Below are 16,036 nucleotides of genomic sequence, written 5' to 3' on the forward strand. Positions count from 1 at the left end.
CAGCAGGAGCTGTTCATCTCACAGGTCACCGTGGACTCACTCCCCCCAGCCTACATCTGTGATGCCATAACTATGCTGTTAAACCAGATCACAAAGTCAGCTGAGGTACCTCTGCAGTACCCTGCCAGCTCTGGTTAATCCTTGCAGGCCATGCCTATGGAATGACAGACAAGCCACCTTGTCTGCCTATGGAATGACAAACAAGCTCTTCACAACACAGCTCTTTGTGGCTTCACCAAATGAGTCCCACATTTTGTGTGGCAGAGCACACTCAGATACCAGACTGCATGTCTTGCAAAGCTTTTCACAGTCATGAACTCCCGCTTTCTTGTGTGCTTATTTAATAGAGCCCCAAGATAATTTCTCCACAACTGTATTTGAACTGCCAACCTGCATTCAGATCAAACAATACCAGAGATCTGAAAGCACACTTGAAAAAACATCTACCAAGGAATTGTTCATGTTAAACACAGCTGTCTTACAAAAACTGTGAGTAACACTATATTCAGCATTATATGCCAGCAGTTGCATATTGCAGGAATCCAGAAGGCTTAGTCATAATTCTTTGCAATTCATTAAAAATACAAATAATGTTCTGAAAAGCTGACTCCAATTTAAGACATCCCAACATAAAGGCATAAAGAGTAGTAAAATATTTAAGTATATAAATTTGTAGGTTAGATTTATTTCCAAAATACTTATTAAAATAGTTCATTAAACTTCTAAACAATAAAACATTTAGCAAATAAGTCTATCATAAAGTGAACTTTGCTTAAATTAAATTCAGTGTTTAACAAGAATTAGGGACAGCAACCTTTTCAGAATTTCTAACAATAAATAGCTGCTAAAGCAGGTTTAAAAAAATATATTTTGTGAGGATAAACAAATCAATCTGACATGTTAAATTTTGCTATACTTCACTGAAACATGCAAATGCTGAAAATATACACAATAGGAAATTAAAGGGGCAAACAGAATGCTTACTTTCTTTAAATGCTTTACAGTAGCCAAGGAATGATAACAGGAAGAACAGGGCACACAGTAGGTCTGCTCTGCCAACAATCCCAGCAACCTTCAAAAAAAAAAGTAGTTTCAAATTATCAGATATTTATTCTTAGAAAACCTGAAGCAAAGGAACATTACAAAGTGAAATATATAATAGAATATAACTGTATCACTTTTTTATTTTTAACTGGGTGTAGTGAATTAGTTATATCCAGTTTTTTTAGATGCATCCTATTTTTATTGGGCATTGCTTAGTATCAACTACATAAATAGTTTGGCTTTGGTTTATGAAAATGTTAGTTCATGGAGTTTTTTTTAAGAAATGAAGGAGGACTTCACTGCATAAAATTTAGACTCTACACAATTCTATCTGTTTTTTGGATCAAGTTGGATTTCAGCAGAACACTTAGAAAACATCAAAATGTAAACCAGTTTGGGTTGGAAACAACTTTAGATATAATCTCTTTCCAACTCCTCTGCCTTTCACTGGACCAGGTTTCTCAGAGATCCATCCAACCTGGCTGTGAACACTTCCAGGGATGGGCCATCTACAACTTTTCTGGGCAACCTGTGCCAGCGCCTCACCACCCTCACACTGAAGAATTTCCTCCTAATACCTAATCTAAATCTACTCTCTTTCAATTTGAAGCCATTACATGGCTTGGAAGCCAAACATCCTGAACCACAATTAAACTGGCAGCTCTGCTGAAACACAAATCAAAACTGTTCACTTTCAGAAGACAAGCCAGACTTCAAATTGCAATCTGAGCACTCAGAATGGACAAATACCTTCCAGCTTGCAGATTCAGGGAAAAAAGAAAAGAAAAAAAAAAACAAAAAAGAATCCCCCTCTGTCAGTCTTTTGTGTTGTATTAACTGACTGCATTAGAGCTACCTCCAACTGCATCTTGAAACAGAAGTTGTACTAATGCGAAAGAAAATGAGAAGCACATCCTGGGACCTCTGTACTTGAAATCTTTTGAAATCTATGCCAACCTATTTAAATCAAGTGCAATCTCAGGGCTATCTGTAAGCTTTGGTTCAAGCCTCTAAACTGTACTTACAATAACTTGCTAAGACAGAGCAAGACACTTTTGGATCTTCCATTCTCAATTACACAAGTGTCAGGATAACACCACAAATTTTTTTTTTGTGAAAATTATGACATGGAACTGGTGGGGGACTGTATAAACCCTGATGTTGGAAGCTCACTAGAATGTACACCCACAGCAAGGATCATGAAAATACCCCTTATTTTTCAGTCTAGCTCTGCTTCCTGGAGTGCTGAGCTCTATGTTTTCAGGAGATGTACAAAAGCAGAGCAGAACAGCTACAGGTTTTCTTTGTAAATGCATTTTTTGTGATCATATTTCAGGGACAAAAGCAGAAACTTCAGTTCTCCTACAGTATACCAGTTGTCCCATTTTGTATGTGGAACAGAAAGAGGAAAGTAAAAAGGAAATGGGCATTTTTTGTGTCAGGGAAACATGATGGAGCAACTATTTCCAAATAACATCAGAGAAAGAGAAGTGTAGAGGCATGAGAGTATGACTGATTCCACTGCAGAGACTCTCTCCCACTTTTACCCTCATCTTTACTTAAGCACTGTGAAAGCAGAAACTGTTGGACTCCTAAATTCAGTACAGAAGAACTTCTTGATTTATGTACAGCTGTGCACCTAACTTCTCTGCTGCTCCTTCTTCTATCATACAAAGGGAATTATGAGAATTAACTCAATAGCTGTGGAGTGCTTTGAAAGGTAAAAATAATGAAGTGTCATTCTGCTTCAGGAGCCGCTCTTCCTAATGAGATAAAAGTTAAGGTGAGCTGACACAATTTCTAAAATAAATGTCCACTTGTTACAGCAAAGAGATTAAGGGGCTAATAATGCACATGGCCACAGATGACTCCAACAGCAAAATTTTACCTAAAATGCAAAATAAGGCATATAGATTCTGGAAAGAAAGCAAACAAAGGAAAAAAACCAAACCAGTTTTAAATTAGTATCAGATATATTCTTATGTTCATTATTCATTTAGCATTTTGTCACTGAAGTGTTACAAAGAATAGGCCTTTTCTAGAGCAGAGAACTCCAGCACAAGAGCATTTACTTGTAGGTAGAAAAATTACAGTGTTTTCCTTACATAGGTACTGAAAGCATTACACCTTTCAATATCTGTTTTACATGACAGTTTGTTTCGCTGTATAAAGCAAAAACCCAAAGCAGCAAACAGACGGATTCTACACAATTTTATGTCAAAATATGTCATCTCATTTCAAAACCAGGATGTCGGATACTTAAAACTCACAGGTTTAAAATCATAAGGAATGCTTTTTAAGAGCTGCTGCCAGACACACACTCATCCTAGAACTGTAGCAGTATAAATGACTTCTTCACTGGAGCAAGATTTATTATTCACCGTGTAAATGATTAGAGGCTTTTGTTCATTCCTGAATTTTAGAAGAGGCCTGATATATAAGCATGCTACTTCTCCCTCTTCTTCCACTGTTTGCAAGTCTTCAAATATGCAAGGAGACCACATCACTTGTAATTTATTTGACACGACAAAGGGCTTATTAATATTCTTATGCTGATTTAAATACATTTTTAGAGTCAAATGGAATGCAGAATAAATTTATGGATATTGATAAAGGGGTCAATAGTAGGTCTACTACAAAGTTAAGACTCAAGTGTGATTTCTCTTTACATATCAGAACATCAAAAGCACTGAAGACTTGTTTTACTTTACTCTGACATCTAAAACTGGTTTTGGAGAAAAAATATGAGAGGCCCTTCTGACACAGTGCACTCTCACAAAGAAGTTATTGTGCAGATGAGTGAACACCAGAGAATGATTGTCAAGATGTTTTAGCCACACTGCCAGAAAAGGTGGCAGATTACTAACGCATAACTTTGCACCATCTCTAGGTCTTCAATACATGCAAGGTCTCCAGTCAGCTGAGAGCACAGCTTTCAATAACTTTTTCCCCCACCAATCGTGTGCAGAGCAAATGCAAGAAGCCAAAACCATGGTATATTGTCAATAAGTGAAAAGTGAAAAATCATATTCACATATGTAGAATGTGCACTGTAGGATTCACTGTTCATTGCTAGGACAAAATCAAAATTACAGCCAGTACTTTTTCTGTAGCTCAGACCTTCCAAATTCTAACAAAACCCCCAAAAATTTCCCTTATTGTGATAATTTTGTATTTTATTTATTCATTATCACAAGGTCAAGAGATTAGTGACAACATTCAGCAAGCCCACTGGCATACGGCCATAAGATTTTCTAAACTACGAGCACAAAAGAGCTTTGTAAGAACACGATCTTCGTTTCACAGAATTCCCACACAAGGACTTTGTGTTTTGGTCAGATATTTTAACTGATTGCTATTAATGTGCCATGCTTCTGCATCTTCACATCTTTGCTTTTGCCTGCACTATTAAAGGGATCAAAACTGTCAAATTTGTGATCCCTATGTACATAATTACAGACTGCGATTAAAAAAAACCCTTTAATCTTCTCCTTCATATTAAAAATATAAACCCAGTTTGATCTCTCATGAAACAGGATGATTTCCAGCCCTTTAATCACTTTCATGGCTCTTCAGAGCACTCTCCAATTTTTCCAGTGTTGTCCTTGCAGCATGGATGCAAAACTGAATGCAGTATTCTACTAGTCACATACAAAGTTCATAGAGTGCCCCATCTCTGATTTTAAGACTCTTTGCTTTTTTTACCAATGCAAATGGAAATGAAAAGTAATTAGGGAAATGCAGGAGGTAGGGCAATTCTGTAGCATAGACCTATCCTCCTTGAGTTACTGTACTTGAATGATTTGTGTTCCTTAATAAGGTCTAGCTCGGTGGAATTACAAGCCTTGGATGTACTAACCGTAATATTTGATTGTTCTATTAAGACATGTGCCAAGAGAAGTGTTAAGAATATATAAAAGCAATCTGTAGAGTATAAGGCTACGCCAGAATTAATTAGTCAAGATGGTCAAGAACTTCTAAAATAAAAATCTCTGGAGATAATGATTCAATACTTACACACTCGGTGTGGACTGGATGTACAGCAAAGAGCAAAGCAGCAAGAAGAGAGGACTTTGGAGCCAGGTTTAGCCGTCTTCCTTTATTGCTGAATTGCAATCCACCCAATAATATGGAGAACACATCAACCATCAACACTGAGATAGTACAATGCAGGATTATGTTGATGACATGGAAACCAACTGGGTAGAAGCCTCCAGCAAAAAGGTAATTAATTCTGTATAGAAACAAAAATACTAAAGCTGGGAATTACAACAATGGTTAGAAAAATACAACAACTAAAAAAACCCATAGCAGACATGTGCACACAAAAATAAAGCAGACGTCTCAGTACAGGTGGAGTTACCATTTAGCCACCACAAGAAGACAGAAACAATATCCCAATCTTTAGGCCAAGGTATTCATAGGACTATCACATGGATACAGTATCTATCCTCACCAAACACATACTTTAGTACCATTACATTAATCACTCCTACAGTTAGTTGGAACTGGTTTTTGGTCAACAATGTAACTTCAGTGTTGCAACACAGGAGTATCCTAGGGATAAATAATTCAGCCCACTGAGGGATACCCCTGGGCTTAAGAGCAGCCAACTTGATGAAATTGTGTTAATTAACTCCACACAGTGAGGAAATGAATATGCACTGGGACTATGATTTCCACTGACATACTCTCTGAAAGAGGTCCTAGCATGTGGGTACAATCAGTATCTACCCAGAAAGTAGTCAGCACATCTTGGTAACCGATTTGTGAGACTGGTTAAAGAGATGTTTCATACAAGTATTAGAATCAGAAGGAAGTGTAAGTGAAAATACAGTCTAAATCCCTATTCAAGACAGGAACTCTGCAGTAAAATGGAGGCTGAGAAGAATGAGGGGAAACATTGTGCTATTATCCATATGTTTCTACCAGTAGGTAAGATACAGAGAAACTTAGTTAGAATAGGGGATTTTACACAGTTCTTTTGGTCAATGTGCATCTGGCATAAATGAACCCTATTTAAAAACATAACCTATTATAAATATGATGCACATAAAGGCTGGAGGATTGGGAAATTAAGGAAACCCATTTCTTCCTTTGAAAATAGCATTTTATGGACCATCTCCACAGACTCATCTATATTTTCAGATAGAGTAATGATTGTATCCCAGTTCACTCTTTAAACAAACCAGAATGTTATTAGAGATGGAATATACCACAGGGACAAGGGAAAAAAAAAAGGAGCATGTTCTGTGTAATGCACTGAAAGCTTTAATAGGTTTAGGACTCTGACACATTCAGTTGCTTATTTTTCTTGATGAAAACATGAAGAAAGCCTAATAGACAGTGAAACCCACAGTGCTACGTCCTTAAAACACTGACACTACCCTAAAGGTTCAAAGCTTTTGCTTGAATATGAGGACTAAGAGTGGCAACACTTCTGCACTAACTTAGTCCATGGCTTGGAATGGGCAGAACAAGCACCAAGTCCCCACTGACACCACTGAGCCACAAGGGGGAAATAAAGAAATTAAGACCAAGTCCTCAAATACTCTCTGCATTACTGTGCCAGATTTCTACATGGTCTACTGTTTGCTCAAATCTTTGTGCAAGAAAACATGAGCTAAGCATCTACAAAAGTAATCCTCTTAAACCTTTAGTTATTTGACAAAACCGGCTAGTTATATATAGGCAGACATTTCACTAGATTCTCAGACACTCGAGTTAGCATGTTGGAGTGAAGAGGTGGGAAGATTTTACAGTGTGCTGATGGAAAAAGGCCACAGTACCGTGATGCTATTTATAAAAAAAACAATTTGACAGGTCAGCAGGAAAGCAGAGAACAAAAATTGCAATAGCAATGTAAGTGGCAGCATGGCTAAGCGAAGGGAACATACACCTCCTAGTTCCTTAATGATGTGACATACTAAACTACACTGTCCCTGGTACCAGGTATAGAAGACCATTAAGACAAAATCTCCAAAAATTAGGTAGAAATACAGAATGTCAAAATAATGAATATTTTGGAAAAGAAACCATTGGAAAATTAAAACACCATTTGAGATTAAGGTAGCGAACTCAAAAATTGTATTCTGGAAAGGTATCCAACTACCCTCCAGCTACATTCTTCTTGCCTTTTTTGTTGCCTCCCCCCTAAATTCAATTGAGTCAATATAGGTTAAAAAATATTCAGAACTCAAGCAAAAATACAAGTCTCACCTGAAAGTTAGGACAGTTAGCGGTCGATATGACTTATGACTGGTATTGCTGCTGAGTTTGCTACCCCAAAAGTCATGATACCACAGGTCACCAAGTGGGGTTTCTGCCCTGAGGTCCTAAAAAAAAACAAATTATCAGATCCTTAAATTTTTTCTTTTGTTCAAAGCAGCTAAACTACAAATTCTAACTAATACAAACTCACACTAAGATGAAGTGAGCAAAGTAGGAGTTTTGTTGGCTCACTACTGACATCAGACCCACAGTACTTAAGTTTGCAATGAAGGTCAAATCTTGAATGCCTGTCATTGTAAAGGTCATGATCCTGGATTCTGTAAGTAGGCATAACTACATGAAATTTAGAGCTGTATTCGCATCAGTTTATTATCTGGTCAATAGCTGAGATATGAAACACATAAACCTCCTCACCTCATAATTTTGTAAAAAGCCTTCAATTTTAGTGTAGGTTATCTTGCAAAGAAGGCCAACTACAAACTGCTGCAAAATAGCAATTTTTTACCAGTGCAGTAGCATAACTACTAATGAAAGCATGAAATCAAGGAGTCTGAAGGTAGGAAACAACAATTAGTTCTTTCTGAAGCCTTGCTTTGCACAGGACCATTCAAATAGTTGAGGTTGTTTTAACACTTAATACATGAAATCAAAAATCAACATCTCCATATACTGCTCTTAAAGATTAAAAGACAGAAAGGTAATGAATTATTTTAATTTGGGGTGCAAAAGGGGCCTATAAAAAAACCACTGCAAAGAAAAATTCTTGCTTGCCTGCTTTTCTCTTTTATCTCAAAGCCATGCTGACAATGAAAAATACAAATAATGTAGGCTATTAAATGGGAAGCATACATTTTGGAGAAAAAATAAGGATCTTGCTAGCATCTGCCTCAGTCTTCTATGAGGACAAGCTTGGAAGTTCAAACTAACACATACTTGCCCTTCTTCTGCTTCCCTAGTGCAATTAAATACCAATTTATGCTACAGCAAGGTACATGCAAGTTAAAGACACTTGAGACAGAACCTAAGAACAAAACTGTACTAGACAGTACTACTCCTGCAACCAACAAGTTACTCTATCTCGACCTTCTGTCCTGAAATTATCTGAGACCAATGAACCGAAGGAGGTGAACAAGACACTCCAAACACAAGTTAGCAGACAAACAGGCTTGCTAACCCGATGAAAGGTCTTACAAACCCTGGTGCCCCGTCTTATTTTTCCTACAACTCCATCTACTTACAACATTCCCGCATTGCAATTCCCTTGGTTTTATTAATTCCAGTTCCTCTCCAATGCTGCTACCACCTCACTTGCTTCTATGGTATCCTGAGCACTCCTGTGGTCTCCAGTACCTTCCATCTCACCCTTAGTCCATGCCTTATTTTTGGCTTGCACGTACTCCCAAATTACAGCCAAATTGCTGGACCCTGATGACTGGCTGCTGCTAAACTGAACTCAAAATAACTATTTTTTTCTTGCTTCTTCAACAAGAATATTCTTAACATATTCTGATGTTCATCCATCCAAAAATACAAATTAAAAAAAAAATCCAAGAAGAGATTTCCTTCTATCATTTGATCAAATTTGGCCAGTATTAGTCAAATGAATGTAAGTATTCTCTAACAGGGTACTAATCAATACACAGAAAAGAGCAGGGCTAAAACTGCATTCTTAAAGAACCTAGACTGCAGCTGTCAATTAAGGCACTCTCAGGGAAATTCCTAAGAAATCAAGACTCACAGGGGATCCTACTTGGGCTGAAGAATTACCAAGGTGAAAAATTTCTTCACGCTCTCACAGATGTTTCTACTGCCAAGTAATAGAAATTTCTTTCTTTTCCCAGGACTGCAATTTTAGCCTTAGGCATCTAAATTCCTGTTCCATTCCTCATTGGTATGCACAAACCCTAAAGGTCATAATTTGACTCTCAGAGCAGGAGCACACTCAACCAGCAGCTCACTAAATCAATACAGCCAGCTTTCTGGGGCAAGCTGGGACAGGGATGTACACCAACATCCATTGAAGTCTTTGTGCTCTGCAGGGGACAGTTGCCAGAGGGTGGTGTGGCCCTCAGACTGTTTTTTCAACCAGCAGCACTGCTCCTTATGTGCATAAGGTCTATGAAAGACATACTTTTATAAATGTTAGTACTGGAAAAGAAAAGTATGTCTTCCGTGTCACAGATGGTCTTCAAGAACTTGAGATGGGAAATGTACAAGGCTTGATTTGCCATTCTGCTATAATCAGCCTTCTTTTGTCTTCCATCGGAAGAAGGCAGGAAAAGCTGAATGCACAGAATTACTTCGCGATTCGATTACACTTCCATATGACCTAAAAATCTTCAATCATGTATCTTGTCCTCATATCCAAGTCCTGTGAGAAAGTTTTTTACATCAATTTTCCTACTTAGAGAACTTACCCTAAAATAGGAATGGTTTTCTTCAAGAAACACAGCTGTTTAAAAGCTACATATGATTTTCTCTTTAAAAACCAAAAGTAGCTATCAAATAATCTCTAAATATTTGATTAGCAGCAGCTTACAGAGAGAAGAGTTCAAGATTTGAAGAAAGGTCAGTTTTTCTATATAAAAGCTTATGGGAATGACATACTGTGTCTGAAGCTCTGCTTAATCCAACTGTTTGTCTTGCCAAGCTAGTAAATAAATAAAGACAAAAGCCACCGCTGTGAACCTGTTAAAATGCTGCTTAATATGATAAGAAAGCATCTGGAAAACAGCCTTTAACTCCAGGAGAATCTAATAATGGAATGTTCCATAATACGATAGGGATGGGGTGAATTAAATGTGTATCTTTTGCTAAAAAAAGCAATAAAAGAAAGGCAAGATTGGAATGATGGCAGCTAGCAAATTAACAGAAAGGGCACTGCATGGTACCCAAGAAAATACTACAGTAGCAATGCTCAGTAAATCTATAAAATTACTTTAACTGCTGTCTTTTCTATTAAATAGGAATAAAATATGGTATGCTTTGTTTAATAAACTGTGCCATTGCTAGATAATCTCCCTCCCCATTAAACTGGTAAACTCATTGTCTCTGCATTTTTCTTGTGGATTTTGAATTTCCATATATCCATATGACTCCTGTGTTAAAATTATATTGTCACAATATCCTCATTTAATTTCTAGGGAATAATAGAGGATTTTGATGTGAGAAATAGAAACAGCCTCCCAGTTTTTCAAACATACAGACTACATATGAATTAATTTATTTAAGCAGTTGGTTGAATTTCTCAGCATTGCCAACAGCTAGAATCCTGGTGCAAATTGTTGGGTTGCATGGATAAATTGAAACCTTTTCAGAGTAAAGACTGAAAGAAATGGAGAGCGATTACAAGTGTGGAAATTGCACATTACCAAAACAACCTGCTTTGTTTCAACATCAGTCTTTTGTTCATTCTTTCAGGAAATGAAAACATTATAAACAGGTGCCAAATAAAACTTCGCAGAATGAAACACTACCAGGAGATGTGCAATCTAAGATACAATACTACTTTAAAAAGAACCCAAAACAACTATGCTGTAGGTTCTTAATTTGTCTACAGTATTCTCTTGAAAGCTTTGAGATTTATTTCCACGTTGACAGATGTATTTTCCCCCCATACATCTATAACTGAAGGAATGATGACTTACACAAGCATAATAGAAATTTGTCTAAGGAAACAGTAATTCTGCATGATTCTAAAAGGCACATTGTGATAAGTTGCCTCTATATCTTGTGCAAGGAAAAAAAAAAAAAAAGTGAATTGTGTTCTTCTAGCAGTATGAGTCTCCAGATTATCTTCTTTGTAACCCCATGGCTTCAGGAAGACAGAACCAACAGATGAATGCGATTATTTTTATCCTGCGCTTTTCTTTCCAAATGCTTAACAAGTACCTTCCAGAGCAGCATAAAAGCTGTAACACCAATACCCATCCATGGGCATGGGCTCACTCACTGCTACATGTGATCCTGTGAAGTGTCTCAGCAATTGAAGACACTCCACTGCTCAAAGTCAAAAGAATCTCAGAGGTTTGTTTGAATCACATGTTAACTTCTAAGCATTTCAAGGTCTGTTCATTGCATGTATGGTCAGCTTTAAAATGGAACACAAGAATACTCCACCTCTATCTCAAAAAGGTACTGTTGTCACAGGAACTTTAATGGGGGAAGGAGAGAAAAGAGAGCTTTGCTTGGTCCTGTAATATTTTTATGGTGTAAATTACACCTGAAGACCCCCTGCATGCTACAATAGCTTAATGATGCCTTATGTACCTGCAACCAGGCTAAGTTTATTCACTGGTCTCATTCTGTGACCCTGAGAAGATAATGAACAAAATCTCCTATTAACATCCATGGGTATCAGCAAAGTTTATTGTACACTCTCACTGACTTAGGAATGAGCATGAAATTACACTTACTGGCAGTCTTAAAACACAGGTACCCTTAAATCAGACTTAACTTTAAAAAACACACAATAAAACAAAATGGAAAACTGAAGTTAAAAAGAAAAAAAGTAATACCCAAAGGAAGCTCTTTACTAGTCTGAAACTTTTGGGCCTATTTAGATCAACTGTTGCATTATTTCTTTTCCTGTGACCATTTATGCCAAAGGGTGTGAGGAAAAGAAGAAAGACTAACCTTATTATTGATGATGGCTTCAGAATCATCAAAGACAAAATCTCCATCATAGCTGTTAGCAAAACAGAGGAAGGAAATTAATGCCACAACCATTTTAGCCCAGTATGATGGAAGGAGGAACCATGATACGTCATGGTCCAGATTAGGTTCCATTTGTGCCATTCTGTGAAATATTGGTTCCAAGTTGGGAGCTTCAGCATTATGTTGGTTGAAAATCTGGAAGAAACACATACAAGTACATGTTACAGCTCTAATTTACTAAAAAATAATTTTAAAGGAAAGCTGGCTTGGGAGAGGAGATTAAGTTTCATATAACCTTCCTTTTTTTTTTTTTTTTTAGTGCCTCTCATAGTTACTGGAACATACCTAAACATAATTGTGTACTTCAAATGAGGAAGTAAAGGCAGAATTTATCATGGTTGGAGCACAGAGATAAATACAAGAAATTCTTAGATGCTAAGGTAAAACTTTGGCACAGACACATTTGAAAACCTAGAGCAAATCACTGTTTTTCTGTTTCTTACTCTTCTTTTCAACCAATACAAACAGATGCATCAGAGGGACTGTGAAACATTTATAAAGCTCTGCAGAAAATGATAAACATTAGAATTTCCTTCCACGTTTGAAAAGCAAACACTGTCAATTGCCAAAAGAGCTAAACTCCCTTCAGTTAATCAGATTAAAGGACCTAGTCTTACACATTCCCCCATGCAAGGAATTCATACGAACTTCACAGATAGACATATGGAGGTATCACTTAATGGACTAGGCCCTAAATCTCAACAATTCAAGCAATGACACAGCAAGACCATAGAACTGATACGGGACTAGTGCCCATGAGACCACTCAGCACACTTCAAGTGCAGTTGAAGTTCCACTGCTGTATGGACTCACGAGTTTGTTGAGGCAGATGAAAAAGACCCTGCAATCCAAGTGCACTGAGTGATACACCAGTGTGGAGGCACAAAGGCTGGAGGTTTACACCCATGAGCCACCTTTACTCAGATGGGTCTCTCTGGATGCTCCAGAGCCAGCCTTCTGTCTGGACTTCTACTCTGCCTCCGCTTCTCGGGTGCTTGGACACTACTGTGAGTGGTCTTACTATCAGGTGCTGGTATAAACGGCAAGCGAAGGAAGCTATGAAAGGAAAACTGCAGTAAAAGCCAGGCACAATAAGCATATTTTATTTTGTAAGCCCAAAGAATGATCGGCACATATAGTAGCCCCCCTTAAGTTTCTTCTTATTTATTTGCTTATTAAATTAACTGTTGCAGTCCTGAAAATATTACATTTAATACCCTCACACAGAAAAACAGAGAATCTAGAAAAATAGCTCTAGTGCACCCCTGCAAACATTATATTTAATGTCTTTGCAGGGTCTAGGAAAACAGCTCCAAGCATCTGGCTTCAGGAGCAGAGCTGACCATTAGAGTTGCTGCAGCAATTGCTTTGCTTTTTGCAGTAGCTCGTTCCGGTCCCCACATATTCCCAATGCCCGCACACACACGTGCACAGGGACAGGCAGTACACCCTGCCACACCGGTGCCCCTCCGCGCTTTGGAGACCGTACGGCGCGGCTCCCAAATTCAGATAAAGTCAATAACCTGGAGCTGTGCAACCTGAGAGGCTGGAGCTCCCTGGCTGAGCAAAGCAGCTGCTTTAAAAGCAAAACCTTTTCTCGGAGTAGTTCACCCTTGTGCTCGTAGTTTGACGGAAACAAAGAGAGAAAGCGTGGCTGTTAACTGAAGGAAGTGCACGGCGTCGCTCCCAACAGCACGGATACAGCATCAACACGCACCACGCAATTAAAATACTTAATCTACTCAAAATGTATTTCGCCCTGAAAGTTTCCCCCATCACCCTTGCTCTATTTATCCGGCGCCAGCCCTCTTCGCCGCGGTGCAGGAGGCCGGTCCGTGGGGGGCTCCCTTTCCCGGCCAGCGCGGTGGCCGCACGGGCACCCACGAGGGACCGCCACCTCCCCGGAGCGGCCACACGCCGCTGCCCGGCGGCCGGGGACAGGGAGGGCGCCTCCCCGCCGCCCTCTCCAGGGAAAGGCGAGCCCGAGCCGACCCGGAGAGCACCGGCCGCACACCGCAGGCACCCCCGCGGCGCGGCGGGCACGGTGCCTCCCGCCCAAGAGCGCCGGCGCCGCGGGGTGGCTCGCACCCGGGTGGCGCTGGCCGTGCCCGGAGCCCCGCCAACTTGGGGGCGTCCCGGGCACCCGGCGGGCGGTCCCGGGGAAGGAGCCCGCCCGGGAGGGCAGCGGCAGCTTCGGGGTAGGGGTCGAGGCTAGGGGGCAGGCGAGCCCCGCCGGGAGTTTGGCAGTGGCCCTGCCCCGCTCGCCGCTCCCCTTTTGTCCTGGCGGCGACGGCTCCGCCGGAGGAGGTCGCCCGTCCCGTCCGGCCCTCACCCCCCCGAGCCGGTCCCACCAGTGGACGGGGCACTGGCGAGACCCCCGTTCCCCCGCGCGGCGTTACCTGCGAGGACACGAAGCCCGCGCGGCATCTCCCACCCGGGAGCGAAACTCTCCCGCCCGGCGAGCCCCGAGCCGGAGCGGCCGGCGGGGGAGGGGCCGCGGCGGCTGCGCCTCCGGGAACATCCCCGCAGCCCATTGGCCGCAGCCCCGCCCCGCCCCTCCGTGGCTCCGCCTCCCGAGGCAGCCCCGCCTGCTCATTGGCTGCGCCCGCGGTGACGCGCGGTGGGCGGGGCCGGGCGGGCGGAGCCGGGCGCTCACTCGCGGTGGGCGCGGGGCCGGTGCGGTCGCTCCCGCTTCATCCCAAACTCCGCACCCCGCGCACAGGCGGGGCCGGGCGGGCTCCTGGTAGCCTCCCCTGCGCCGCGGTCCCGGTGCGCGCCCGCCCGCTCTGCCCCGGCGGTGGTCGTAGTCCCGCGCATCTGGCTGGCCGCGGGGCGGGGGACGGCTCGGCTGAGCGGGGGCCGCCCGGTACGGGGGCGGGAGAACCGCGAGCACCGCGCCCCCCACTCCTCTCGCAAAGGCGAGGTTCCTGCGGCGGCAGAGCGAGAGTCCCCCCGGGAAGAGGATACCGAGCCGGTGGGGCGGGGGCGGAGATGGGTGTCGAGGTCTCGCCGCCTGGGACGGGTAGCGGGGTGAGCTGGCAGAGCGTTCCAGCCTTTCTGTAAGAGGCTCTCGTCCTGCTGGGGTTGTTGCGGATGCTCTCCGCAGGACAGGTACTGTAAGGAGAAGAAGACTGTATCAGGTGCAGATAATTCGTACGTTTAAACATCACCGCGGTTTCCTTCTAAGAAAGTCTGGTTAAGCATTGAACTGGTAGCGCCAAATGTTCGGCAGAAGCTTCTCTAAAAAAACCCCATTAAAACCTTAATATGCTGAAATTGGATGAGAACTCCTGGCTCTGTGCCAGGGAGTGACATACAGTTTGGAGTGGGATTTTTAAGATGTTTGCATTATCAAGCGTCAAATTAACAAGGTTATTTCATGTCTCCTTTGAGGCTTTAACTCTCGAGTGGAAACACTGCTTTGGGAGGGCTTTGGTGGTTGCCACCCAGAAGTGCCTGCTGACACCTGCTTTGGAACATCTGCTCTGCAACACGGGCAGCTCAGCTGCGTGTGAGGCAGCAGCTGAGCCAGCACAATTGCCAGGCTCGTATATTATTCAGCTGTATATGTGGAGCTCCTGCTTTTAAGATGGAAGTCTGTAACTTGTGCCTGTTAAACAGCTACCACAAAGTGTCTGAGGTGCTTCTCGGTGGTGAAGTGGTGCAAAGCTGGCAACCTACCTGCTGTCATCAAGCACGCAAAGCTCTGTGAACTGATTGCAGGCTTCTGGTCCCTGTGGTACAAGAGCTGAAAGAGATACGCAAAGACTTGCAAAGCAAAAAATTGAGCCTTGCACTTTAAAATGATCTTGTCTGTTCTGACTTTGTCCCTGACTTAGTGATCTAAATGGGCACAATGAGGAAGCTTTGTGTTTCATAATGGTGAAATGGTAAAAGTGAAAGATGTCTTTATGGCTTTTGGGTCATTTTTCCTTATAAATACAAGGTAAACCATGAGATAATTGACAAAAGCCTGTTTTCTAGGTTTCTGCTTCTACAATCCAAAGCATTGAGATTTGTATCACTTCCTAAAAATAGCTGATTT

The 16,036-nt window shown here is 41.5% G+C and overlaps 1 protein-coding gene across 2 annotated transcripts in view; it reads right to left on the bottom strand.

Moving 5' to 3' along the window:
* Positions 1–14,508, bottom strand: part of TMTC4 (transmembrane O-mannosyltransferase targeting cadherins 4) — a 53,758-nt gene extending 39,250 nt beyond the window's left edge. The window contains exons 1-5 of one of the 2 annotated variants that reach the window (XM_038142907.1): positions 14,391–14,508; positions 11,911–12,126; positions 7,264–7,379; positions 5,062–5,278; positions 985–1,072 (exon numbers count right to left, since the gene is read on the bottom strand). In XM_038142907.1, the coding sequence (XP_037998835.1) occupies positions 985–1,072; positions 5,062–5,278; positions 7,264–7,379; positions 11,911–12,072 (583 nt within the window). In that variant the 5' untranslated portion in view covers positions 12,073–12,126; positions 14,391–14,508. Of the gene's footprint in view, positions 1–984; positions 1,073–5,061; positions 5,279–7,263; positions 7,380–11,910; positions 12,127–14,390 lie in introns of those variants that run through there. The other variant, XM_038142912.1, reaches the window with a different exon arrangement.
* Between the last annotated feature and the right edge of the window lie 1,528 nt (positions 14,509–16,036).

The sequence above is a fragment of the Motacilla alba genome, chromosome 1, assembly GCF_015832195.1.
Source record: "Motacilla alba alba isolate MOTALB_02 chromosome 1, Motacilla_alba_V1.0_pri, whole genome shotgun sequence".
NCBI lineage: Eukaryota > Metazoa > Chordata > Aves > Passeriformes > Motacillidae > Motacilla > Motacilla alba.